Source organism: Atractosteus spatula, chromosome 22, assembly GCF_055471065.1.
Source record: "Atractosteus spatula isolate fAtrSpa1 chromosome 22, fAtrSpa1.hap1, whole genome shotgun sequence".
NCBI lineage: Eukaryota > Metazoa > Chordata > Actinopteri > Semionotiformes > Lepisosteidae > Atractosteus > Atractosteus spatula.
Window position 1 is genome coordinate 4,809,982 of NC_142727.1, and position 26,964 is coordinate 4,836,945.

General features: G+C 51.5%; 1 protein-coding gene across 4 annotated transcripts in view; it reads left to right on the forward strand.

Annotated features, from left to right (window-relative positions):
* Window positions 1–26,964, forward strand: part of LOC148816689 (dixin-like) — a 50,993-nt gene that overhangs the window by 13,629 nt on the left and 10,400 nt on the right. For all 4 annotated transcript variants that reach the window (XM_088939976.1, XM_088939973.1, XM_088939975.1 and 1 more), the window contains 10 exons: window positions 86–338; window positions 5,367–5,486; window positions 17,653–17,765; window positions 18,321–18,457; window positions 21,264–21,356; window positions 21,744–21,797; window positions 22,014–22,064; window positions 23,916–24,020; window positions 24,719–24,772; window positions 26,188–26,280. In XM_088939976.1, coding sequence (XP_088796102.1) covers window positions 86–338; window positions 5,367–5,486; window positions 17,653–17,765; window positions 18,321–18,457; window positions 21,264–21,356; window positions 21,744–21,797; window positions 22,014–22,064; window positions 23,916–24,020; window positions 24,719–24,772; window positions 26,188–26,280 — 1,073 coding nt within the window. The remainder of the gene's footprint in view (window positions 1–85; window positions 339–5,366; window positions 5,487–17,652; window positions 17,766–18,320; window positions 18,458–21,263; window positions 21,357–21,743; window positions 21,798–22,013; window positions 22,065–23,915; window positions 24,021–24,718; window positions 24,773–26,187; window positions 26,281–26,964) is intronic.

Sequence of the window (26,964 nt, forward strand, 5' to 3'; positions counted from 1 at the left end):
TGTGCTGTAACACAGCTGTGCTGGTCTGTGCTGTGCTCTGTGCTGTTACAGCTGTGCTGACTCTCCTGTCTGCTCCTCCTCACAGACATAGTGGAAGGAAACCTCAAGTCTGTCATGCGGCTCATCCTGGCTCTGGCCGCCCACTTCAAGCCCTCCGCCTCCGCGAACCAGAGGGCAGCGGCCGGCGCGGGACCGGGCCAGCCAGGCCCCTCGCTCAATCACAGGCCTCACTCCGCCACGGCGATGGCCCAGAACGCCGTGGCGGCGCTGGTGGCTGCTCGGCACGACGCGTCTCACTCGGGACGGGGCGTGTTCCTGTTCCGGCAGGATCGGCAGAGGTGAGACCTCCCCTGATTCCCAGCCTCACGCCCTGCTGCTCCGGCTCCAGCGTGCTTGTCACTGCAGTGCGGGATCCGCTGCCCGGGGCGACTAACTGCCTGCCAAGCAGCAGGACCCCGACTCGCAGGCCCAGCTAAAGCACGCAGGAAGGGTTGCAAGTGTTAGGAAACAGAAAAATAAAAGCAGTCAGCGATTCTTTTAAAATTCTATTTAATAATCCAGGTGGAGGCTGCACATTGGTGGTGGTAGTGGGATTCCCCATGACATGTAAAGAGCTTTGAGTGGAGTGTCCAGAAAAGCGCTATATAAGTGTAAGCAATTATTATTTTTAATTATATTTACAAATTTATTTACTATAACAAAACAAAATAATTACAATTACAGTTATAATTATACCTTAGAATGAGTAAAGAAAAAACACAAAAGTTCACTTATCTAAGAGTCCCTATCTGTGAGCTGCCGTCACTGGTCTGTAGATTGTTGTTCCTAGGATTTCCCTTTCAGTTGGTGTCCACCGAAACAGATACACAAGAGGCAAAGTTCAATATCCCTCGATAAACGGTAAATCCAAACATATATTGTAGAAATCCTGTTCGTAAGTATAAAATGACTTTAAAACAGGCTGGATCCCTCTCTGCTCAAACTCTGTCTGTTACTCTCTCCGGTGAATTCAAACTCCCCAAAGTTGCTTGCTCCTTTTTAACGATTTAAATAATCATTCTAGTAAATTCTGGTCAAGAAAATTCAAGATAACACTACTTATTTACAGAAAGCAATGTAATTTGCAAATGATGAATATTCTAGTACAGTGGTTCTCAACCTTTTTGGACCAAGTGCCACCCCCGATCAAACCCAAGCATCCAAGTACCACCTACAAGTCATCTCCTCATAGGAACCCCAGAAAATAGGGTTAGGGTTAGGGTTATAAAATGACCCTAAATGACTTTAAAATGACTTTTAGGGTTTTAAAGTTAAAATGACTTTAAAACAGGCTGAATCCCTCTCTGCTCAAACTCTGTCTGTTACTCTCTCCGGTGAATTCAAACTCCCCAAAGCTGCTTGCTCCTTTTTAACGATTTAAATAATCATTCTAGTAAATTCTGGTCAAGAAAATTCAAGATAACACTACTTATTTCCAGAAAGCAATGTAATTTGCAAATGATGAATATTCTAGTACAGTGGTTCTCAACCTTTTTGGACCAAGTGCCACCCCCGATCAAACCCAAGCATCCAAGTACCACCTACAAGTCATCTCCTCATAGGAACCCCAGAAAATCTCCATGACCAACACACACATATAATAAATATAATAATAATAAACTTTATTTTATATAGCGCCTTTAAAGGTGGCTTCTCAAAGCGCTTTACAGAGTGATAACAGGAACAACAACAATTAAAAATAAACAATAAAAAAGCACTTACCCTTTCAGTGAGAGGGGTGAGCCTGTTTAGTCCAGCAAAGCAGAAGTGAATTCATTGGTAGAGCCCTGATACAATTCACAACTTTGACAACAGAGTCTCACAGATTTAACAAATCGTCAGGCATTTTCTTGACTGCCAAGGCCTCACGGTGGATGGTGCAGTTCATGTCTGGAGCAACCTCTCTAACTCGTGCAACTACACCGTCGTGCCGGCTTGTCATCGCTCTAGCGCCGTCTGTACAAACTCCGACGCGTTTGATCCAGTCGATGCCATTCTCTTCGATAAATTCATTCAGAAGCTGAAATACTGCGTGTGCCCTCCTGTTGTTTTTGTTGGTAGCGGCTTACAGAACAGAAAGTCCTCATGGGACATACCCACATACCCTCAAACTCGTACCTAACGTAAACGAGCAAATTGGCCAAATCCACGACATCATCAGACTCCTCCGATTGCAGTGAAAAGCACCTGCTCATCTTAACGCGCTCTGTCAGCGCACTCTTGACATCATCTGCGAGTGACTGTGTCTTTCGGAGCGGGCGGCAGGTCGAGCGGTTTAGCAGCCTTTTCTCCACACAGAATACGTGTCAGCCAATGGTAATGGCAAACAAAGTTCTTCGCAAATAGCGTGGGGCTTACCTGCTTTAGCGATCCGCAAGCTTGCATTTTTCCCCGTTTCCGTTTTAGAAGTTAAAAGTTTTTATTTCGTGCGCATGGGACGGAAACACAGAGACACCCGGTGTATTTTTCTCAAATTAACCTAGAACAGCCTTAAATATTTTTCTATCTATCACGCTTTCCTGTGCTCACAAGATTGCCAGTGTTCCTAAACCATGCACATTCTCCTACCTCCTGATTTGCTGGAGATAACTTTTTTTAAAATCCAATTGGCCACTTACGTTCGTAGCACGCATTCCTGTACAATTTATAGAATTACATAGGAGCTCATGTGTCCGCTCAAGTATTAGCGCGCTGTATCGTAGTACGTAGGCTGCGTATTTGACACAATTTTATTCAAATAGAAAATATGAAAACCCATCCCAGTTTTTCAGTGCCCACAACAAATTTCCTGGGTCGTCCCGCGTACCACCGGGGGGCACTCCGCGTACCACAGTTTGAGAACCGCGGTTCTAGTAAATCCAAAATATTTTCAAAGGTTCATAACACAAGCAAGAGGAGGCTCTCCAGCCCGTCGAGCTTCTTTGCTGGTTAGCAGCTGGTCCGGGTGACAGGAGGGTCTACGCCAGCTTCCCACAGCCCTTAATCCGGAACACAGGGAGGAGTAACCTTGATCTCTGCTTTAACGACTCATCGGCAACCGGCCACCAGGCTCGTGGGAGGCGCCCACAGCGTTCCTTTCCCCCGCTTAGCGGTGTGGGCGACACCAGGCACAGGGGCACCACATGCCCGCGTCCTCTGTGGCTCAGAACTGCGTCACTTCTGTATCCCAGCTGCCACAGGGCTGGCCGGGAGGCGTCCCTCTCAGGTCTGGCACTTCTGCACGCTCAGCTGTGCGGCAGCAAAGGAAAAGGAAGTTTATCTGTTAACTTTTAACTTTCAGCCCACCATAGGAGATGTCACAATGCAGCTAAATGTGTAAGGAGCAGGACATATTCTATACCTGGTGTCGGCTTATTTACTACAATCTGTAGTCTGGGACCTGGAATAGGCTTATACTGCTTTGGAATGGGATTGTCTGACTGCCCTAATTAACTCCCTGAAACATTGAGGAGGACGTTTTCACTTACCTAAACCATGGACACATAATAATAATTAATAATTGCTTATATGGCGCTTTTCTGGACACTCCACTCAAAGCGCTTTACAGGTAATGGGGATCCCCTCCACCACCACCAGTGTGCAGCCCCACCTGGATGATGCGACGGCAGCCATAGTGCGCCAGAACACTCACCACACATCAGCTATCAGTGGGGAGGGGAGCGCCAATGGGAAATTTGGCCAGGACACCGGGGTAACACCCCGACTCTTTTCGAGAAACGCCCTGGGATTTTTAATGACCACAGAGAGTCAGGACCTCAGTTTTACGTCTCATCCGAAGGACGGCGCCTGTTTACAGTATAGTGTCCCCGTCACTATACTGGGGCATTAGGACCCACACAGACCGCAGGGTGAGCGCCCCCTACTGGCCCCACTAACACCTCTTCCAGCAGCAACCTTAGTTTTTCCCAGGAGGTCTCCCATCCAGGTACTGACCAGGCTCACACTGCTGAGCTCCAGTGGGCTGTCAGTTGTGAGTTGCAGGGTGAAATGGCTGCTGGCTGTAACACATAATTACAGGGCTTGAATTTCAGCGTGGGATTGCGGGTATGATGCACAATTTTAGTTATTCCTGCAAATCCAGCACGCATTTATTGGCAAACTATCTCCCAAGTAGAATTAGCCTAAATCAATCCACACGTATTCTCTGTCAGATTGAGTTTTCCCAGCCTGTCGCACAGCGCTTCTGAATGATTTGGTGACGTTTCACTATGGGTGTGGTCGCGTTGCACATCTCGTATTCGAATAGGGATAGAAAACGGGTTGATTCTGATTCGGAGTTGGTTAACGCTATAGTTCAACCTGTTATGTTCTTGTACCTTCAGTGGAGAGGAGGCTGGCAATGAAAGACAGATTGACAACAAGGTAGGACAGTATTTACAATGAGCTTATGAAGCTCGTGTTGTGTCTGAATTATTTCGATACACTCATTGCATTAGTCTACTATTATTCCCCCCCAAGATGCTGAAACCCCCCCCCCCCATGAACTTCATGTAAAGGGGGAATTCCCCCTCATTTTCCAGAATGAATTTCAAGCCCTGTAATTAGTCAGTCACTCTCACCTGTCTTAATTATTCTTAAAAAATGAATCTAGGCTATGCAGCCTTTAATTAAATCACCCAATGAGATTTTCCGTGCAGTGAGTTTAGTCTACTGAGAACAGGACCTTGCTTGAGAAGGATCCAGCTCGGCATGGAAGAACTGGACTGCCCTCCAGTGGCCAGCAGCCTGTACTACAGCAGGGCACAATCCCAGCCTGGCGAGAGCTGAGGGATTCTGGGATTCTGGACTTTTTGAAAAAGAAACTGCTGTTAAACCATCTGCGACACACAATTCAGTGCTTCACAGTGCTCAGATACTGAACGCTCTGAGTGCAAAACTCTTGGGGAGTAAAGTATTCACTTTAAACAAAAATATATCTGTGATGGTTTCATTGTTTCTCGTCAAGTTGACGTTGAAGTCTTGAGATTTATCCTACACTTATTCTCCAAGACCGTCTGATGCTGTGTTTCAGGAAATAATATATTTGCACTTAAAAAAAAAAGTCCTTCCAAATTTTTGTCTTCGGTCGCTGCAGTTGTAGGACACGGTGGTGCTGCTCTGTTTCCTGTTGTTGTCGGATAAGCAGGGGTTTCGCCTTCGAACCCGGGGCTGGGCCTGGGAGTGATGTCTTCAGCTTCCTGCTGTTGTCATGGCGCCGGTCTTTAGGAAGGCGCTGGCAGCCGGTCCTCTGGACCAGAGGGGAAGAGAGGTCCTGCTGCGTACCCCTGCACGGATCAGCGTTCGGTACCGGGCGCCGGGCTGACCTCGGCGTGTCCCTGTGCCCGCAGGCGGAGCTCCAGCGTGGACGAGGAGATCGAGAACCCGTCGTGGAGCGTGCGGGCGCTGGTGCAGCAGTACGAGGGCCAGAGGGAGGCGCCGGCGGGGGACGGCGAGGCCCTGCCGTCCGGGTGAGAGCTCTCTCCGCTCCGTCGCGCTGTCCTGGGCCTGACGGGCCGTCCCGGGTGAGATATGAAAAGCACACTGTAGGCGATTCCAAAATCTGGTGGGAATAATTTAGTGATGCTGGGTCTGAGGCCTGGGCTGGTAGTGTACCCCCACCTTCACCATGACAATCTGGGGGTCCTCCAGCCTGGGCTGGTAGTGTACCCCCACCTTCACCGTGACAATCTGGGGGTCCTCCGGCCTGGGCTGGTAGTGTACCCCCACCTTCACCGTGACAATCTGGGGGTCCTCCGGCCTGGGCTGGTAGTGTACCCCCACCTTCACCGTGACAATCTGGGGGTCCTCCGGCCTGGGCTGGTAGTGTACCCCCACCTTCACTGTGACAATCTGGGGGTCCTCCGGCCTGGGCTGGTAGTGTACCCCCACCTTCACCGTGACAATCTGGGGGTCCTCCGGCCTGGGCTGGTAGTGTACCCCCACCTTCACTGTGACAATCTGGGGGTCCTCCGGCCTGGGCTGGTAGTGTACCCCCACCTTCACTGTGACAATCTGGGGGTCCTCCGGCCTGGGCTGGTAGTGTACCCCCACCTTCTCCGTGACAATCTGGGGGTCCTCCGGCCTGGGCTGGTAGTGTACCCCCACCTTCTCCGTGACAATCTGGGGGTCCTCCGGCCTGGGCTGGTAGGGTACCCCCACCTTCACCGTGACAATCTGGGGGTCCTCCGGCCTGGGCTGGTAGTGTACCCCCACCTTCACTGTGACAATCTGGGGGTCCTCCAGCCTGGGCTGGTAGGGTACCCCCACCTTCACCGTGACAATCTGGGGGTCCTCTGGCCTGGGCTGGTAGGGTACCCCCACCTTCTCCATGACAATCTGGGGGTCCTCTGGCCTGGGCTGGTAGGGTACCCCCACCTTCACTGTGACAATCTGGGGGTCCTCCGGCCTGGGCTGGTAGTGTACCCCCACCTTCACCGTGACAATCTGGGGGTCCTCCAGCCTGGGCTGGTAGGGTACCCCCACCTTCACCGTGACAATCTGGGGGTCCTCTGGCCTGGGCTGGTAGGGTACCCCCACCTTCTCCATGACAATCTGGGGGTCCTCTGGCCTGGGCTGGTAGGGTACCCCCACCTTCACTGTGACAATCTGGGGGTCCTCCGGCCTGGGCTGGTAGTGTACCCCCACCTTCACCGTGACAATCTGGGGGTCTTCCAGCCTGGGCTGGTAGTGTACCCCCACCTTCACTGTGACAATCTGGGGGTCCTCCAGCCTGGGCTGGTAGTGTACCCCCACCTTCACTGTGACAATCTGGGGGTTCTCTGGCCTGGGCTGGTAGTGTACCCCCACCTTCACTGTGACAATCTGGGGGTTCTCTGGCCTGGGCTGGTAGTGTACCCCCACCTTCACTGTGACAATCTGGGGGTCCTCTGGCCTGGGCTGGTAGTGTACCCCCACCTTCACCATGACAATCTGGGGGTCCTCCAGCCTGGGCTGGTAGTGTACCCCCACCTTCACTGTGACAATCTGGGGGTCCTCTGGCCTGGGCTGGTAGTGTACCCCCACCTCTGCTATGACAAGTCTGGGGGTCCCTCTGGCCTGGGCTGATAGGGTACCCCCACCTTCACCATGACAATCTGGGGGTCCTCCGGCCTGGGCTGGTAGGGTACCCCCACCTTCACCATGACAATCTGGGGGTCCTCTGGCCTGGGCTGGTAGGGTACCCCCACCTTCACCATGACAATCTGGGGGTCCTCTGGCCCGGCAGTGCCTTTCCCTCCCTGACTGGAGTAACTCAGAGTGGTGGGGCAGGCAGGTCTGGGTCTGGGGAGGCTGTGCCGTAGTGAGACACAGTGAGGAGTGGGGACTGAAGCGCGGGGTCATGGAGGTACAATCGGGGAAACGCGGTAAAGAGAAACCAGACGAGTGGCAGAACTCTGGGAAGAGCGAAAAGAAGCTGCAAGTGTCCCGTGGCCCGGAGGCACACCGACCACCGGTTCTCCTGGCGGAGGAGGAATTCAGAGCAAATCTGAAAACGTGTTTGGAATCTGGCAAGCCGGCACTGGCGCTGGTGCTGGCAGACAGCACAGCCCTTCCCCCACGGGAAGGGTGAGCAGAACAAGCCGCGGAGTGTGTAGATGTGGCTCTGACGCCCTGCGCGGGGCCCGAGGGGGCGTCGGCTCAGCACGCGCTCCGTTCTGCCACAAGGGAAGAAGCGCTGCACGGCGTGTTGCCTCTCTGAGGCTCCATTGTCAGAATGGGTCAGGAGCACTGAAACCCCAGCAGGGCACTGCGATAGATGTGTTATTCAGCTTTAAAAGCCTCTCCGCTTACTTCCCCATTATAGATCATTCCCCAGATATATAGTAAATACGCACATAGATCATTCCTCAGATATACAGACAGCATATACACATAGATCGCTCCCCAGATATATAGTAAATACCCATATAGATCATTCCCCAGATACAGTATATAGATAGTAAATACCCACATTGATCATTCACAGATAAATAGATAGTATATACAGTACCAATGTAGATCATCCCCCAGGTATACAGACAGCATATACTGTATATGTATAGATAATTCCTCAGATATATAGTAAATACCCATATAAATCATTCCTCAGGAACAGACAGCATTTACACATTGATCATTCCCATATTACACCTGCAGTAAGAGCCTCAGGATGGCTGTGGATCAAGAGGAGTGATCTGTGGGTGACACAAGCTGGGGTCACCTGGGCGAAGGTGTCTGATCTTGAAAGACCCGAAACACTCAGTGACCCCAGGTAACATCACTGATGATGTCCAGGGGTGGCATCAGAGCATGTATCCAACTAATTGTTTAACTGTCTTTATATAAATAATTACATATATATATATAAATGTTATACCCCCATATAAGTCATTCCTCAGATACATAAAATGTATATACCAATATAGATCATTCCCTGATATATATATATACACAGTGGATATCAAACGTCTATGCACCTTTATTGAAATGTCAGCTTTTGTTGACGTAAATGCCTTTTTTCACCCTTAATAAGATCTTGTAACCAACAATATTTAAGTGAATAAGATATGGATCGTTTTTAGGAAAAAATACTTAAAAATACAAAACTTTCAATGCCAGTGCATAAGTGTGCAAACCCTTTAACTTATACTTTTTGGAAGCACAAAGTAAGTCTGTTTGGATAGGTCTCTATCAACTTAGCACACCGGGATTTTGCAATTTTATCCCACTCTTCTTTGCAGAAGAGTTCAAGCTCAGTCACATTTTGAGGGCAAATCCTGTGCACAGCCCTCTTTAGGTCAGTCCACAGGTCTTTCTACAGGACTGAGGACCGGTCTCTGACTGGGCCATTCCAGGACATCGATCTTCCCTTTTTTAAGCAGTTCCTTGGTTGAGTTGGCTGTGTGCTTCAGATCCTTGTTGTGTGGAAAGGTGAAATTCTTCTTTAACTTCAGCTTTCTGGCAGAGGCCAGCAGGTTTTGCGCCAAACTGTCTTGACATTTGGGGCTGTTCATTTCCCCCTCTATCCTGACCAGAGCCCCTGTCCCTGCTGAAGAGAAGCAGCCCTATATCATGATGCTGCCACCACCATGCTTGACAGTAGGTACTGTGTTCTTTGGGTGAGGAGCTGTATTGGCTTTGCGCCCAACATATCTAAAAAGTCCTAAAGTTCTAACAAATCTAAAAAGGCCAAAAAGTTCTACTTTGGTGTCAGACCATAAGACTTTTTCTCTCATGGTTTTGGAAGAATGAATGGTTCTTCTTGCAAAATGTTTATGGGCTTGGATGTTCTTTTTTGTGAGAAATGGCTTCCGTCTTGCCACCCTACCCCATAGTTCAGACATAGTTCAGTGGAGAATGCGCAAAGTGGTTGTAATATGCAACCTAGTTACTGCCATAAATCCCTGCAGCTCCTTTAAGGCTGCCAGTGGCCTCTTGAGCTGATGAGCTTTCTCCTTGCCCGGTCATCGATTTTGGAAGGACGTCCTGATCTTTGCAATGTCCTGGTGGTGCCATATTTCCTCCACTTCTTAGTAATGGTCTTCACAGTGTTCCATGATGTATGTAATGCCTCTGAAATTCTTTTATATCCTTCTCCTAATCTGTACCTTTTAACAATAAGATCCCAGTAACATGATTATAAGATAAGATCACTTTATTAGTCCTATACAATTGCTTGCATTAGGAATTTGTCTTTTTCACAGACCCCAGCTTGCTCTCCATGAGACACACAGACAGGGAGAGAGAGGCCAGGGGTCAGAGAGCAGGGTCAGCCATTGTACAGCGCCTCTGGAGCAGTTGAGGTTAAGGGCCTTGCTCAGGAGCCCAACGGAGTAGGATTCCTCTGCTGGCTGTGGGATTTGAACCAGCAATCTTCCAGGCACAGGCGCAGATCCTTAGCCACAGAGCCACTGCCCCACCCCCTTATGAATGGATAACCATGGTTATCTCTGCACTATGCAACTAAGAAACCTTCAGGGAAATCCTACAGGACCAGCTGATTTTATTTAGGGCTAATCAGAATCACTTCAGTTGATGTCAGGTGAAGGCGAATTACCTTTGTACATGATTTGGAACTTGATTGGTTAAATCTGAACACAGTAACAACCCCCTTTATAAAGGGTGTGCACACTTATGCAACCAAGGCATTGAACATGTTTTTGTTTTAATTATTTTTTCTAAGAATGATCCATTTTGTTTTTCGCTTAAATATTGTTGGTTACAAGATCTTTATTAAAGTCTGAAAAATGTCTGATGTGACTCCAGCCTTAACATCAACAAAAGCTGAAATTTCAATAAGGGTGTGTAGACTTTTGATATTCACTATAGATATTATATCCCCATATAGATCCTTCTTCAGATAGTATATTTATATATATATTATTCCTCAGATAAAAAGTATATACCCATATAGATCATTCTTATGATATGTAGATATTGTATCTCTATATGATTAAGATAAGCCACAGATATATAGGTATTATATCCCTGAATAGATCACTCCTCCGATATATAAGATAGTTTATCCTCATAAAGGATAAACAGACTGAGCCTGAGCCCCTATATCGCTAATGCAGGCCTCCCCAGGGGTCTGCTGATCCCTGCTTCCAGCTCTGTGCTGCTCTCGCAGGCAGACGTCCTCATTCCTTCCTCCTGTCCTCCGCGGGTCTGATACTTTCTCCTGGGAGCGGTGCCGCACGTCGTGAGCCAGTCCAGCGCTGGGCGTTCCCGGGGCACACACTTCCTGTGGCACACTCCACTTTTGTCCTGACTTTCTCATTTACTCAGACAACACTCTTACCCAAGGCAGCTTAAAATCGGCCGTCCCTCCAGACCTCCGGTATCTGAAAGTCACTTGCTCCTGGTGAGGGCTGCAGCAGCCCAGGGCCCACGCAGGGGCACAGGAGGACAGACAGACTGCACCCTGAATGGGGCACCGGTCCATCGCAGGGCGCCCACACATGCATGCACACAAGCACGCACACACGCAAATGCATACACACACAAGCACACACAGGCACACGTGCAAATGCACACACAGAAACACACATGCGAATGCACCCACATGCAAACACGCAGAAACACACATGCAAAGGCACACACACATGCAAACACACACAGAAACACACATGCAAATGCAAACACACAGAAACACACATGCAAAGGCACACACACACAGAAACACACATGCAAATGCACACACAAATCCAAGCACACACACACAGAAACATACATGCAAATGCACACACATGCAAACACACAGAAACACATGCAAATGCACACACACAAGTGCAAACACACAGAAACACACATGCAAAGGCACACACACACAAGTGCAAACACAGAAACACACATGCAAAGGCACACATAGAAACACACACAGAAACACATGCAAATGCGCGCGCGCGCACACACACACACACACACACACAAGCACACACACACAGAAACACACATGCAAACGCACACACAGACATGCAAACACACACACATAAGTACACAGGCGTAATTTAGAGACACCGGTGATCCTAATCAGCACCTCTTTGGAAAGTGGAAGGATGAGGGAGGCCAACGTGAGAACGTGCTGCCCAGCACAGATGGCAGCCTGGTCCAGAACTGAAGCCAGGATTGTAGAGCTGTGCCAACCACAGTGCCATGCAACCAGGCAACTTAAAATCAATGGCCTGCAAAATACTGACAGTACAGGATCATCCACATGAAGAGGATGAAACGGAATCAACCTATAATAGCATTGCATAATCCAACGACCAGAACAATCCCCGGATGATAAAGCTTTCAGTGAGTTGTTGTTTTGTGACAGAGCGCCTGTCTCTGTGAGCTCTGTCGCTGAGGATAAACCTCCTCCTGTAGTGAGATGATCTTGTTAAAATCCACCGAACAAACTGTCCAGACCAGGATCTGTCAGCCTTACTGGAGTGGGACACACCCCCTCCCCAACCCCCGCCTCCTCCTCCGCAGCCAAAACACATCTCCCCCGCGGAGGGAGAGAGCGCGGAGGGGGAGGGATGATGCCTGACATCTCTGCACAGACAGGGAGAGGGAGGAGGGAGAGGGAGAAGACGGGCTGGAGCTGCCAGCTCCCAGCAGTAGGACGGAGAAGGAGCTCAGCGCGACAGCACGAGTCCGAGCGGAGAAAGCAGGAGGCACAGAGCCGACCTCTCTCCTGGCCTGGGGGCAGCCGGGGCTCAGCAGACAGCGGGGCTGGGGGCAGAGCTGGGCACCGCAGGCTCACAGCTTCCAGGATCTTTCTCCCGTGCTCTCTGGAGCGACTGTCACCCCCTGTCCCGAGAGAGGGTGCTGTCCCGCCTTTGCGTGTGATCCGGATCGGGCTCTGGATCCTGGGGGAAGTGGTCCGGAAGCTCAGCCAGATGTGGCTGCCAGCTGGAGCGCCGGTTCCGCAGCCTCCAGCGCCGTGTCCTCGCCCTGCCGGGACCAGGCAGCGACAGGAGCCCCGTCAGGACTCCCCAGTTTTTGGTTTTGCTGGATTGTTAGCAGCCCCTCCTGGAGTCCTCTCCTGCCCCCCCGGCTGCCGGTGTGTGCTTTTTTTTGGGGGGGGGGGGCGATGGCGTGAGCGGGACTGTGCCGTGACTCGGGTGGCCAAGAGAGGTTTCCTGGGAGGTTAGAGGTCAGACGGCACCATGGGAGCGAAGCAGACGAAATGGTAAGAGGTTAGCGAGTGGATCTCCGCTCTCTGGCCACACGCTCCTCGCTGGGTCTGCTGCTTCCTGCCTGGCGGGGAAGAGGAATCTGGCATCAGTCTCCTCTCAGGCCAATCGGTTTTTACAGACGTGGCCTGAAGTTCCTGGTTAGGGGCATCTTTAACTTTGATCAAGGGAAGTTTTGTTGCGCTTCAGTGTGATGTGGAGAGCACTTTGTGTACATGGGTCTGTATATCCTCTGTGCTCTCTGTACTCATTTTGACTGCTCTCTCCGTCTTTAATATTTAATGACGTTCTTTAAAAACATTTAACGGCTGGAATACATCCAGCATGTGGCGTTCATAGACGGAGAGAACCAAGGGCAGTCTTTTAAAAGCAGCGAATGTGGGTCGGCTTTCTCTCCTAGCTGTGTGGTCTGTCCTCCTGTCCATTTGTCTCTGCGTCCGTCTCCCGAATCTCTTGGTGTCGGGTCTGGTCTGAGCCCTGGGGTGTGCTGAGGTTCCCATGGCAATGCGCTGCAGCGAGTAGGTGTGCGGGGGTGTCAAGTGTGTGCGCGCGCGCAGGTCTGCTTAACGCAGGGTGTTGCAGCCGCCGGGTGACGAGGAGATGAGAGTTTTCCTGTCCTTTTTCTGTCCCGGTGGGTGTTGTGAGACGCACACAGCAGGGCAGCAGTCCTCGAGCCCTTCGGCATGGCTCCTTTAACACGGACGGGAAGCCCTTGATCGCGCTTCTGTCTGATTTTTCTCCCTGGCCCTAATTATACCGTGCGGAGTCTTTTTTTATCCTCGCTCACCGAGCCAGACTCCGCAACGCTCTCAGGCCAGCCCCGGGTTCTGAACTGCCCAGAAAGGAAGTAAGGCTGAAAACGTCCCACGTTGCAGGAGTTTGTGTGAAGCCGACTTTTCTGTGCCCTATGGGCAGCGTTTCCCAGCGTCATTTCTACGTCTGCGTCATTTCAGCCAGTCCTGCTGCTGGCTAATAAGCAGGGGAGGGAGGCCTTTTAGTCTTTTGGACAGTGTTGGGGGGGAAGTATTGTTCCACACTGGAGTCTTTACACCCGCTGTGGGGAAAAGAGGTTATATCGGTGGGAAAAATAATCATCTCGGTGTCGCACGGAGTTGTCAAAGGCACTGCAGTCAGGAAACTGAGATCGTTCCGCGAAAGCGCTTGTGCAAATTAACTCGAACAAAAGCCCTTTTAACACAGTCCAGTGGGTTTTTGATAAGGACAGTGGGTGATATGGCAGAGGTCATGCAAATGTCTTTTTTTTTCGCCCACGGCGGTTTGTCGTGATGAACTCTCCACGAATTGATGGGGCCGTGTGGAAATGGCCCGAGCTCTTCTTTCGTCTCACTATTCTGTGCGTGTTTTGTTGAAACCGAGGGGGCTTCAGTGGGCAGAAGGGTTCTTTCGCCCTCTGAAAACCTGCAGGCTGAGTGGCCGTCTCTCTGCTCTTTGTTCCTCGACCCCTTGTCCCCTGTGGGGAATGTCACCCCAGGGGTCAGCGCACCGCCCACGTCAGCCCAGTGCGTTCGTGCGGCCCAGGCCCAGGCACGCGAAACGTTTCTCACGACCGAGGGGGCGGGCAGGAGGAGGAGTGGCCGCGGGGGACGGCTCGGGGGCCGCTCTGTGCCAGAGGCCGCTGGCGCTGGGCCAGAGCACCGGGGCCTGCGCGGAGAGCGGGCAGGCGGGGGGGTGAGGGCCGCAGCCCCATTCAACCCCCACAGACCGCGCAGACAATGAAGCCGGGCTGCGCTGTGGGGGCCGGCATTGTTGTGGCAGCGCACAAAAAGAAGGGCACATTCACAGCAGCTTTCTCACATGCGACCCCCCCCTCCCCCGTCTCCCCGTGTTGTTGTTTGTGCTGAGCGACGGTGACTGACGTGTTGTCATGGAGACAGGTTTGGGAAACTTCACCCAGAGGCCCCCCTTCCAGGTCCCAGCCTCCTCCTCCTCCTCTCTCCTTTCTCCAGCGCGTATCTGGCTCCATGTCCCGTCTGCCGCTGTCCCCTCATCTGTCCGTCCCCGTCTGCCCGTGCCAGCCGCCGTCTCTGCGTCCGCGTCCGGGCGCCTTGTCTTTCCTGAGGAAGTGGGCAGGGTGTGGCCACCTTAATAGGAACACGCCATCCCCGAGGAGCAGCATGGCAACCCCGAGGCTCCAGTGGAAGTGCTCTGGGTGGCTGCCTAGGAAGAGTTCTGTGCTTGTTGGGTTTTGTAAATGATTCTGTCTCCATTTAGATTTTAGGAGTTTACTTCTTTACTCTTACTTCTGCAGAAAAGGAGCAGTGTTCGGTTTTCTTGCTCGGTGCCTTACTGTACACACAGCATCAACAGGGTGTTTTATGGGGTTATCGTTCGGGCCCTGTTGTCGACTTCCAAGCCTCGCAATCTGCCAAAAGCAACAGGAGCCAAGCGGCAGGAGTCCAGAAACGAGCAGCCCCTGGTCCCCAATCGCCCCGCCGCGGCTCGATACGCAGAGATCTTCACTGCGGCTGACGGCCCCAGAGAAGCGCTGAGTCAGGCCAGTCGCTGAGACGGGATTAATGCATCACAGACCTCCCCGAGGAGGAGCTGGGGGGGGGGTTGCTCTCTGGGCTCAGTTCGGCTCCCGGCTTTCACTGAGCCTCTCTGTGTGTGATTCTCTTTCTTGGCGGCCAGATGGTGGAAATGGAGATGGTCTGCCTGTGCTGAGCGAGGACAGGGTCTCTGGTGTGGTAGTTCCTTCCCGCCAGCCTTGTTCTGCACATGTCAGGGCTCTCAGGCATTTCCTGTCCCGCCCACATGCCAGCTGCAAACCCCCGCAGGCTGGAATTAGTTTAACTGGGAAGCCCCTGCACGTTTCATCTACTCTTTTCCCTAGTTCTCAGTCCTATTTTAGGCAGCAGTAGGGATTTTACAGCCTGTTTTTTTTGTTTTTTGTTTTTTTTAGATTTTTTTAGATTTGGCCAGAGTTAAAACGCTTGGATGTTTAACAGCAACAATAACGAGAAAAAAAAAAACAACAACAACAAACTGTTGGGATTTTTCAGTTTTGGAAAGAAGGGCCCAGTTGAAGGTCCCATCCTGTGGCATGTCACCACACTTGGAATTTGCAGGAAAGTGCGCCACCTACTGGTCTGCTTGGTCTACCAATTCCAGACCAGTCTCCTGGCCGTGTGAGGGGATATTGAGGCCGTCCTGTTCGGTATACAGTATATTTGCAGTATACGCTGATATTCAGAGTGATTAGCCCCTATTGCATTCCAGCCCACTGCTCACGTCCTTTAGCATCCTATCCTTTAATTCTGATTAATTTACTGCACCTCACTGCAGCATTTCACACTATAGATCGTTTTAACCTTTCAGAGCGTCCTAAGAACACCTGTGGTCTTTAAAGGACAGTTTTTGGCGGCAATTTAGCGTCCTGGCCAAATTTCCCATTGGCCCTTACAAATCATGGCCTCCTAATAATCCCCATCTCTGAACTGGCTTCATTACTCTGCTCTCCTCCCCACTGAGAGCTGGTGTGTGGGGAGCGTTCTGCCGCACTATGGCTGCCGTCGCATCATCCAGGTGGGGCTGCACACTGGTGGTGGTGGAGGGGATCCCCATTACCTGTAAAGCGCTTTGAGTGGAGTGTCCAGAAAAACGCTATATAAGTGTAAGCAATTATTATTATTATTTGAAACTGGTCTTGCTCATACCTTTCGAACAGATATGAATATGTTGCACTTGGTGAGTGCAAGTCACCCTCTAATGAGTTGTCCTGTTCTTCCACAAGAACTGTTCTGGTGCGCATTCTGTTCATCCTCTACCTGCTTCCACTAGGTTGGGTTATCAGGAACAGTTTTTATTAGTTTTCATTGCTACCCTGAACTTTATGTAAGCACAGCACCTCTGCAGCTCTTGATCGTCTTAGTGCCTGTTCTGAGGAGGCTGGGACTTGGATGAGGTGGAATTTTCTAAAATTGAATACTAGTAAAACAAGTACTGCTGTAGGGACCTCTCCTCAGGTCCATCATATCTCTCATCTCACTATCGACAGTCATAATATTCCAGTAACTATCGCTGTCGCTAATATTGGTGGTAGAATGCATTCATCATTGGCTTTTCGATGATCACATCAATATCTGTAAAAATTATTTGTTTCACCTCCGAAATATTGCCAAAACCCGGCCTGTTCTCTTTCAATCCGATGTGGAGAGACTTGTCCATGTTTTTGTTTCCTTGGGGCTGGACTATTGTAATGTCTTTTTAAAGGAGTTCCGGCTACGTAGACTCAGGAACTTCAGCACCTTCAGATCTGTGCTGCTCAGATTCTGTTGAGGATGCAAAAGCAGGGACACATTACACCTGTGTTGGCATCCCTGCACTGGCTGCCTGTGAATCTTAGATTTTGTTATTGACTTTAAATGTGTTCATGGAACTGCTTCAACTTAAAGGACCCCTTTGACTCCAGACGTCCTCCCAGAATTCCAGGATTTTCCCAATTTAAACTCTATCACAAGGACTACTCTGTCTTCTGTAGGAGGCCGTGCTTTCTGTTCTGATGCTCCCCTTCTCTGGAATGACCCGCCCCATGATATCAGGGCAAGTTTTAAACCAGCAGTGAAAACACGTCTTTACAAGAAATCTGTTGCTGCTGCCTGATTTGAGCTTATGTATTGGTTTGGGTATAATGTTGTTTGATTTTATTCTCTATTTTATTTTGTTTGTTAATTTGGGTTCCATATATTTAATTTTATTGCACTTTGAGAATGAGTTATGAGACTTATGAAAATGGATTATAAATAAAATGCTATTATTATTATTACAACATGGTAGGTCGGGCTGTGGGAAGGCACTGGGTGGTGTGAATGCGTCTCCTGTTGGAATCTGGGGTCTGACTCTTGTGACACTGTGACAGGGAGTCGGTTTCTTGCAGGTGTCAGTTTGCCACCGGTGTCTGGTGTCCCTGCTGCTGTTCACCCATCCATCTCTCTCTCTCCTCCTCCAGTCTGAGCTCCCCCAGCCCAGCTCACACCCCCAAGGGAGAGCTCGCCGTTGGCCAATCAGAGAGCCAGGAGGCGACGCTCGGCGCCCAGCTGGAGGAGGCTCATTGCAAAGCAGGTGTGACCCGTCTGTGAGCGAACATCCTGTCGGCACAAAGAATAAGCACAACAGGCCACTTATTATAGACCCATCTTTCTGTCTACGCTTAGTTTTAAATTTAGGAAAATTTTATGGAACCTTTCTCATATTATTTAACCGTTATCTGTTATGTGAGTTGACCTTGCCTGTTTTGGTGAAGGCTATAAACCTGCAGAAAAGCTGTTAGTTGAGTGAAAAATTACTTAATCACAGACGGCACCCACAGTATACTGTAGGATACCAACTAAACTATGATTGACTGCTTTTGAACTTTCCTCTGGATTCTGTATCTCTAGGTAGAAATGTTTGTAAAGCTAACCTCGAGCTGAATGCTTTGAGTTGGAGCTCCCAGTTTGTGCCGATCATGAGCTCAGTGTGGTCATTGTTGGCTCCTGGCACTGTCGGGCTTTTCCCAGACGTGAACTTGAGCTGTCCTGGAGTCTGTTACTGTGAACACCCTGGTGCAGAGAGCTCCTAGCACGGCCCTCAAGTGGCTGTGTTTGTGAGCTCAGGCCTCCTTTCTTCCTTCCTCAGAGGTGCTGGTGATGGCCCCGCTGGGAGGGCCCGTGGGGGCAGGGGAGGGCAGCTCCTGGGAGGACCAGCTGCTGGAGCAGCAGGAGCAGCTGGAGAGGGAGATGGAGGAGGCCCGGAGGATGATCTCCAGCCTGCAGGTGAGTCCTGACACCTCTGGCACGTTTTCCGTTTCAGGTGATACCAGACGGTCTGGAACTGCATTGAAAAAGAGGAAGGAGGCAGAATCCATAGGAAATGCACTTTTTCATCCCACATCCCACATCCCACACTTCCACACCCCACTCATCACACTTCCACACCCCACTCACCACACTGCACCTCCATACCCCACTCACCACACTGCACAACCCACACCCCACTCACCACACTGCACACTGCACAACTCACACCCCACTCACCACACTGCACAACCCACACCCCACTCACCACACTGCACACTGCACAACTCAAGCCCCACTCACCACACTGCACAACCCACACCCCACTCACCACACTGCACACTGCACAACCCACACCACACTGCACACTGCACAACTCACACCCCACTCACCACACTGCACAACCCACACCCCACTCACCACACTGCACACTGCACAACTCAAGCCCCACTCACCACACTGCACAACCCACACCCCACTCACCACACTGCACACTGCACAACCCACACCACACTGCACACTGCACAACTCACACCCCACTCACCACACTGCACAACCCACACCCCACTCACCACACTGCACAACCCACACCCCACTCACCACACTGCACACTGCACAACTCACGCCCCACTCACCACACTGCACAACCCACACCCCACTCACCACACTGCACACTGCACAACTCACGCCCCACTCACCACACTGCACAACCCACACCCCACTCACCACACTGCACACTGCACAACTCACACCCCACTCACCACACTGCACAACCCACACCCCACTCACCACACTGCACACTGCACAACCCACACCACACTGCACACTGCACAACTCACACCCCACTCACCACACTGCACAACCCACACCCCACTCACCACACTGCACAACCCACACCCCACTCACCACACTGCACACTGCACAACTCACGCCCCACTCACCACACTGCACAACCCACACCCCACTCACCACACTGCACACTGCACAACTCACGCCCCACTCACCACACTGCACAACCCACACCCCACTCACCACACTGCACACTGCACAACTCACACCCCACTCACCACACTGCACAACCCACACCCCCCTCACCACACTGCACACTGCACAACTCACACCCCACTCACCACACTGCACAACCCACACCCCACTCACCACACTGCACACTGCACAACTCAAGCCCCACTCACCACACTGCACAACCCACACCCCACTCACCACACTGCACACTGCACAACCCACACCACACTGCACACTGCACAACTCACACCCCACTCACCACACTGCACAACCCACACCCCACTCACCACACTGCACAACCCACACCCCACTCACCACACTGCACACTGCACAACTCACGCCCCACTCACCACACTGCACAACCCACACCCCACTCACCACACTGCACACTGCACAACTCACGCCCCACTCACCACACTGCACAACCCACACCCCACTCACCACACTGCACACTGCACAACTCACACCCCACTCACCACACTTTACAACCCACACCCCACTCACCACACTGCACACTGCACAACCCACACCACACTGCACACTGCACAACTCACACCCCACTCACCACACTGCACAACCCACACCCCACTCACCACACTGCACAACCCACACCCCACTCACCACACTGCACACTGCACAACTCACGCCCCACTCACCACACTGCACAACCCACACCCCACTCACCACACTGCACACTGCACAACTCACGCCCCACTCACCACACTGCACAACCCACACCCCACTCACCACACTGCACACTGCACAACTCACACCCCACTCACCACACTGCACAACCCACACCCCCCTCACCACACTGCACACTGCACAACTCACGCCCCACTCACCACACTGCACAACCCACACCCCACTCACCACACTGCACACTGCACAACCCACTCATCACACTTCCACACCCCACTCATCACACTTCCACATCCCACTCATCACACTTCCACACCACACTCCACACTGCACACCCCACTCACCACACTCCACACTGCACACCCCACTCACCACACTCCACACTGCACAACCCACACCCCACTCACCACACTCCACATTGCACAACCCACACCCCACTCACCACACTGCACAACCCACACCCCACTCACCACACTCCACACTGCACAACCCACACCCCACTCACCACACTGCACACCCACACCCCACTCACACACTGCACACCCACACCCCACTCACCACACTCACACTGCACACTGCACAACCCCCACCCCACTGACCACACTCACACTGCACAATGCACAACCCACTTCTCACTCACCACACTGCACAACCCACACCCCACTCACCACACTGCACACCCACACCCCACTCACCACACTGCACAACCCACACCCCACTCACCACACTGCACAACCCACACCCCACTCACCACACTGCACACCCACACCCCACTCACCACACTGCACAACCCACACCCCACTCACCACACTGCACACCCACACCCCACTCACCACACTGCACAACCCACTCCACACTGCACACACATCTGAGTGTGGATTTGTTGTGTTGAGGTGTGAGGAGCAGGAAGTGATTCCCAGTGTGGGGTAGGGAGCCGAGGTGCTGTGGCAGGCTACAGGTGTCGGATTGCCGGGGCCCCGGAAGCGCAGCCTGGGTCAGCGCGATCGGGCTGTGCGAGAGGTACAGCTTTAAGAGCCACACAGGGATTGGATTAGCCTCCCCCGGCGGTGTCCGGTCACGTGCGCAGGACTGAGGGGCTGTGTGTGTGTGTCCTTCCCAGGCTCTGCTGCTCCACGGCTCACTACCTGAGGACGAACAGGAGGCCTCGCTCTGTCTCGGGGGGGAAGGGGCTGACAACGCAGAGGAGCAGCTGGTACGTCTCCTTTCCTCCTGCACAGAACGGGCTTCTCTGTCGGCCTGCGTGCAGTCACCTCTCTGTCCCCGTACGGCTGAAGTATCTCCCTCCCTCAGTGAGACGCATGTTTTTTTCTTGGCATAGAAGCGCAGGTGCTTCTCTCTCTCTCGTTCTCTGCTTGCGAATTCCTCCCACGTGACCGTCTCTGCCCTGGGGAACGACGGGTCCTGCTGTTTTTCTCTCCGTGCCTTGTCACCTCCTTCTCACCCTCTGTCTCTTTCACTGGTTTAGTAAGATTCACATCCAGATCTCAGTGCTGTTGGGTTAGCCTGCTCTCCCCTCTCCATCTCTCTCCCGATCTTTCCCTCTTCCCGTTTCTCTCAGTGTCTCCCTTCCTCTCTCCAGATTATAATCCGCAGTCGTCTGGATCAGAGCATGGCGGAGTCGCAGGATCTCAAGGTGAGACGACACCTGTCCTTTGGGGTCTTTGTTTGCGCTGTGCGTTTTAAAAAGCGCTAAAAGAGCTAACATAAAAACGCGGCGAAGGGGGAAGGCAGTCGAATTTTCAGGAGGGGGTTCTGGGGTTACTGGCCCAGTGGGCTCGGGTCCCAGCGCAGTGTAGGAACCCGGGCGGCGGGGCTGGAGAGTGACCCGTCCCTGTGCTTGCTTTCACAGAAGGAGCTGCTGCGCTACAAGCAGGAGACTCGCAGCCTGCAAGGCGTGAAGGTGAGGGCGGCAGACCCGGCGATGTCTGGCCTCACAGCGCGTTCCCCGCGTGCGAAAGCTGCGCCGAGGGGGGGAAATGACAAGGCCAAGGGCGGCCGGTACATCTGAATCCAGCCCTCCTGGGTCAGGCCGGGCTGTCAGAGGCCAGGCCCTCACGCGCTCCACACACTCTGACAAACAGCGTGCCAATCCTGCGCGCACCCGCTCAAACACTCACACTGCAACTAAACTTCCTATCGCCTTTCACTCCTGTTACTGCTGGGACCCTCCTCTTCCTCCTATCCGGCGCTCACTAATTCAGATTCTCCTTGGGGCCCCCTAGTGTGTGTACCTTCCTGTTTGATCTCCTCGTTGCTTCCTGGACTCTCGCTGGTTCCTGACCTCGGTTCTGCCTGTGCGATTTGGATCTGTTGTCTCGGTGGAACTGTCCCGGCCCGGTTTTGACTTTCGCCTGCCCGTTGGTTTTTTGATTAATGTAATGATAATAAGAATGATAATGTTTCTTCATTAGCCCTATACAATTTCTTGCACTAGGAATTCATCTTTTCACAGACCCCAGCTTTTCTCCATGAGACACACAGACAGGGAGAGAGAAGCTGGGGGTCAGAGTGCAGGGTCAGCTATTGTACGGCACTCCTGGAGCAGCTGGGGTTAAGGGCCTTGCTCAGGGGCCCAACGGAGTAGGATTCCTCTGCCGGCCGCGGGATTTGAACCAGCAACCTTCCAGTCACAGGCGCAGATCCTGAGCCACAGAGCCACCGCTCCGCCCTTGATTATTAGGACTTGCGTTTTTTTGGAACCTTTTCTATAACTTTTCTGCAACAGCATGAAGAAATCACCAATTTGAGGCTTTATTTTTAAGCATAAACGATTGCTAACACAGACAGACCCGCATCCCGGAGCGGTGGCTGTGTGGCTCAGGATCTGCGCCTGTGGCTGGAAGGTTGCCGGTTCAAATCCCGCAGCCGGCAGAGGAATCCTACTCCGTTGTTTATGACCATCTATGTTTAAATTTAGTTTAAACATAGATGGTCATAAAGCTGAAACGGAATATTTTCAAAATGAACATTTCTGCAGGGCTGGTAGGTGGGGCTCAGCTTCTGCAAGACGTGGTACCCCAGTAATGAGAGAACCAAGCCGCAGCAAAAATGATGCAAAATCTTATTTTTTATTTATTCAAAGGCAACACCCACTTCAGTGTTTTTAAAGGTTAGAGAATTAGTCCATGTTTCCCACTTGATTTGTGCAGCATACCGTCACAAGAATTCCAGTGTAATTCCAGTTCGTCAGTAAAAAAAATAAATATTTTTGATAGAGAAAATAAAATACTAATACCTTTATTTGTCATAAAGAATAAAAATCTGAATGTCTCTTTTTAAAAAAAATAGGAGAACCTATTCTGCATGCTTGTAACGTGTATCTCTGCCTGACCTCTGAGCTGTCTGGGTTTGTCCCTGTCTGATCCTGGTGACTGTAGCTGCCCGTCTCTTAGAGTCCATTCTTTCCTGAATTTGATTCCATATCTCATCTGTTTCTGTTGCATGTTTGTTTGTTTTTTTACACACTGCATGTTTATTTTAAAAATAAAACACGAGAAAGCCCATGATTTGTACGATACAGGTGTCAGCCCTGACGCACCGCCCCAGAGACTCCAGACCTGACTTGAGAATTGACAAGAGCAACTTGAGTACAGCTGTGGTTCCGGGTCTCTACTGTTTCCTCCTCTGTTCTTCTCTAATCACTCTCTGTTCCCTCCCTGTTTCACTGTCTGCTCTTCTTCCCTCTCGCTGCATCTCTGTCCTGCTCTTTTTATCTGACAGTGACAGACCCCTCGGCCTCTCTCTCTCTCAGGACGCCCTGCAGCAGCGCATGTCCCTGCAGGAGAGCTCTGTCCTGCAGCTCAAACAGGAGCTCCTGAGGGCCAGCATGGCCAGGGATGAACTGCATAGCCAGAACGTGAGTGAGTCACACATCACCCCTGTCTGATCCCAGCCCCGTATGTGTGTGTGTGAGACCCCAGCCCCAGTGCAGTGCAGCAGTGTGTGTGAGACCCCAGCCCCACTACAGTGCAGCAGTGTGTGTGAGACCCCAGCCCCAGTGTAGTACAGCAGTGTGTGTGAGACCCCAAGCTCTGTGTGCACTGCAGCAGTGTGTGTGAGACCCCAGTGCAGTGCAGCAGTGTGTGTGACCCCAGCCCCAGTGCAGTGCAGCACTGTGTGTGAGACCCCAGTGGAGTGCAGCAGTGTATGTGAGACCCCAGCCTCTGTGTGCAGTGCAGCAGTGTGTGTGAGACCCCAGTGCAGTGCAGCAGTGTGTGTGTGACCCCAGTGCAGTGCAGCAGTGTGTGTGACCCCAGCCCCAGTGCAGTGCAGCACTGTGTGTGAGACCCCAGTGGAGTGCAGCAGTGTATGTGAGACCCCAGCCTCTGTGTGCAGTGCAGCAGTGTGTGTGAGACCCCAGTGGAGTGCAGCAGTGTGTGTGAGACCCCAGCCTCTTGTGTGCAGTGCAGCAGTGTGTGTGAGACCCCAACCTCTGTGTGCAGTGCAGCAGTGTGAGAGAGACCCCAGCCTCTGTGTGCAGTGCAGCAGTGTGAGTGAGACCCCAGCCTCTGTGTGCAGTGCAGCAGTGTGTTAAAGTGTGTGTGTCTCCCCCAGGTGGAGCTGCAGAGGATGCTGGAGGAGCGCAGCAGACTGCTGACTGACTACAAGGTGAGAGCACTGGGCAGCACAGAGACACCAAGAGGGGCCCTCTGTCTCAGAGTTAGTGGTCTGGCACATCGACTTGGTTGAAATTCAAGAAAACATTCTGCATTCATTATTTGAATTCTTTGTTAAAAACATAATTCAGATATGATGAGATGGTGACATTTTGTGTGGAATCAGGAACTATCAATTAATATATGGTTATACATTATAATTGGTATGTCTGGGATTAATTAAATGTCAGATGCCAAATGTTATAAATAGTGGGGTATGAAAGCAGAAATATTAGAAACATAGAAAAAATAATTAAGGCTGATTAAATCCCCTTACAGTCAATAGTTAGGATTGTGGACAAGTAGTCCCCAAACTTGGCACAGTTTAATAGCAGCGTAATCAACAAATAGCCAAACGTACAAGCCAAACTATATTCCCAATAAAGACAGACAGAACACAAGATACACAATCTATTTTCGTAAATTATTAACCAAGACTGAGAGTCCCTGAGTCTCTCGAAGATGGACCCGCCTTACTGAAACCCGAGACACAGTGATTCATGGCCACCCTCCACAGAACACTGTTCTCTGAAACCCATGCTAATACTAGTTATATAAACCAGATAAAGCATCCCCAAAATACACACTCTTAGAAGGAAATCATTATTCCCTTTAATATATAATTCTTCCTAAATTTGATGTCAGTCTCCACTGTGCTCATAAATGCCTGAGGTTTCTTCAGAGAGCAGCCTGAGACCAGTCAGGAGCTGGAGCTCACTAGCTGCCCAGTTTCTTCATCTGGGGGGAGAGGGAGTTTCTGAAGGCCGAATCTCTTAACACAGTGTGCTCGTCTTCTGTCCTGTCCCTTCAGCTCTTAGTTCTTTTGTTATTACTGCAATACTTCACGCCCCTGGCATAGGACTGTCCCATGACCTTTTCCCTTCCACCACTTCTTCCTCTTCCTCGTCCTATAAACAGAGAGGAAGACTCTATTCTCTCTTTGTCCTTGAGTCCATCTAGCAGATACTCTGTATCTCTCCCTCTCGCTCTTCATGCAGTGATCAGCACAGCCCTCTGTCAGTAATCGGGCAGTAAACCTGACTGAGCCTGATTCCCCTGCTCCAACCTGCCTCTCCACACTGTCGTCGCTAGAGAACACTGCAGCCGCCACACTGCGTGATCTCTACCTCTGTGTACCTCACAGGCAAAGGGAGAAAGTTCCGTGGTTAAACTCCAATTTCTATTTTCCACAGCCCAACTAAAAAGTCGTCTCTGCTCAGAACACATGGTAAAGAAAAGACTCGGTGACAATACATAACCTATTGGCACAGCTGTAACCCTGCTTTAACCCCGACTCATAAAATGGGAGACCACACGAAGCATCTAGAGTGACAGCAGCCTGTGGTGTGTCTGTGTGTGTCTGTACAGAAGGAGCTGGGACACAAGGACAGACTCCTGCAGCAGCAGCAGCTCAAGCTGGATGAGGCCTTGCGCAAAGTGACTGAGAGCTCCCACCTGAAGGTACACTGACACAGTCACACCCTGAGACACACTGACACTGGCACAGTCACACCCTGAGACACACTGACACTGGCACAGACACACCCTGAGACACACTGACACTGGCACAGTCACACCCTGAGACACACTGACACTGGCACAGACACACCCTGAGACACACTGACACTGGCACAGTCACACCCTGAGACACACTGACACTGGCACAGTCACACCCTGAGACACACTGGCACAGGCACACACTGGCACAGTCACACCCTGAGACACACTGACACAGGCACACACTGGCACAGTCACACCCTGAGACACACTGACACTGGCACAGTCACACCCTGAGACACACTGACACTGGCACACACTGGCACAGTCACACCCTGAGACACACTGACACTGGCACACCCTGAGACACACTGACACAGGCACAGACACACCCTGAGACACACTGACACTGGCACAGACACACCCTGAGACACACTGGCACAGTCACACACTGGCATAGTCACACCCTGAGACGCACTGACATAGGCACAGTCACACACTGAGACACTGTCCTACACACACTGACACACTGAGACACTGTCCTACACACAGACACAGGCACACACTGAGACACACTGGCACAGTCACACTATATTTTAAGCCTGGTAGGCAGCTTTGTTTCACTGGGGCCTGGATGTGTGCTGAGTG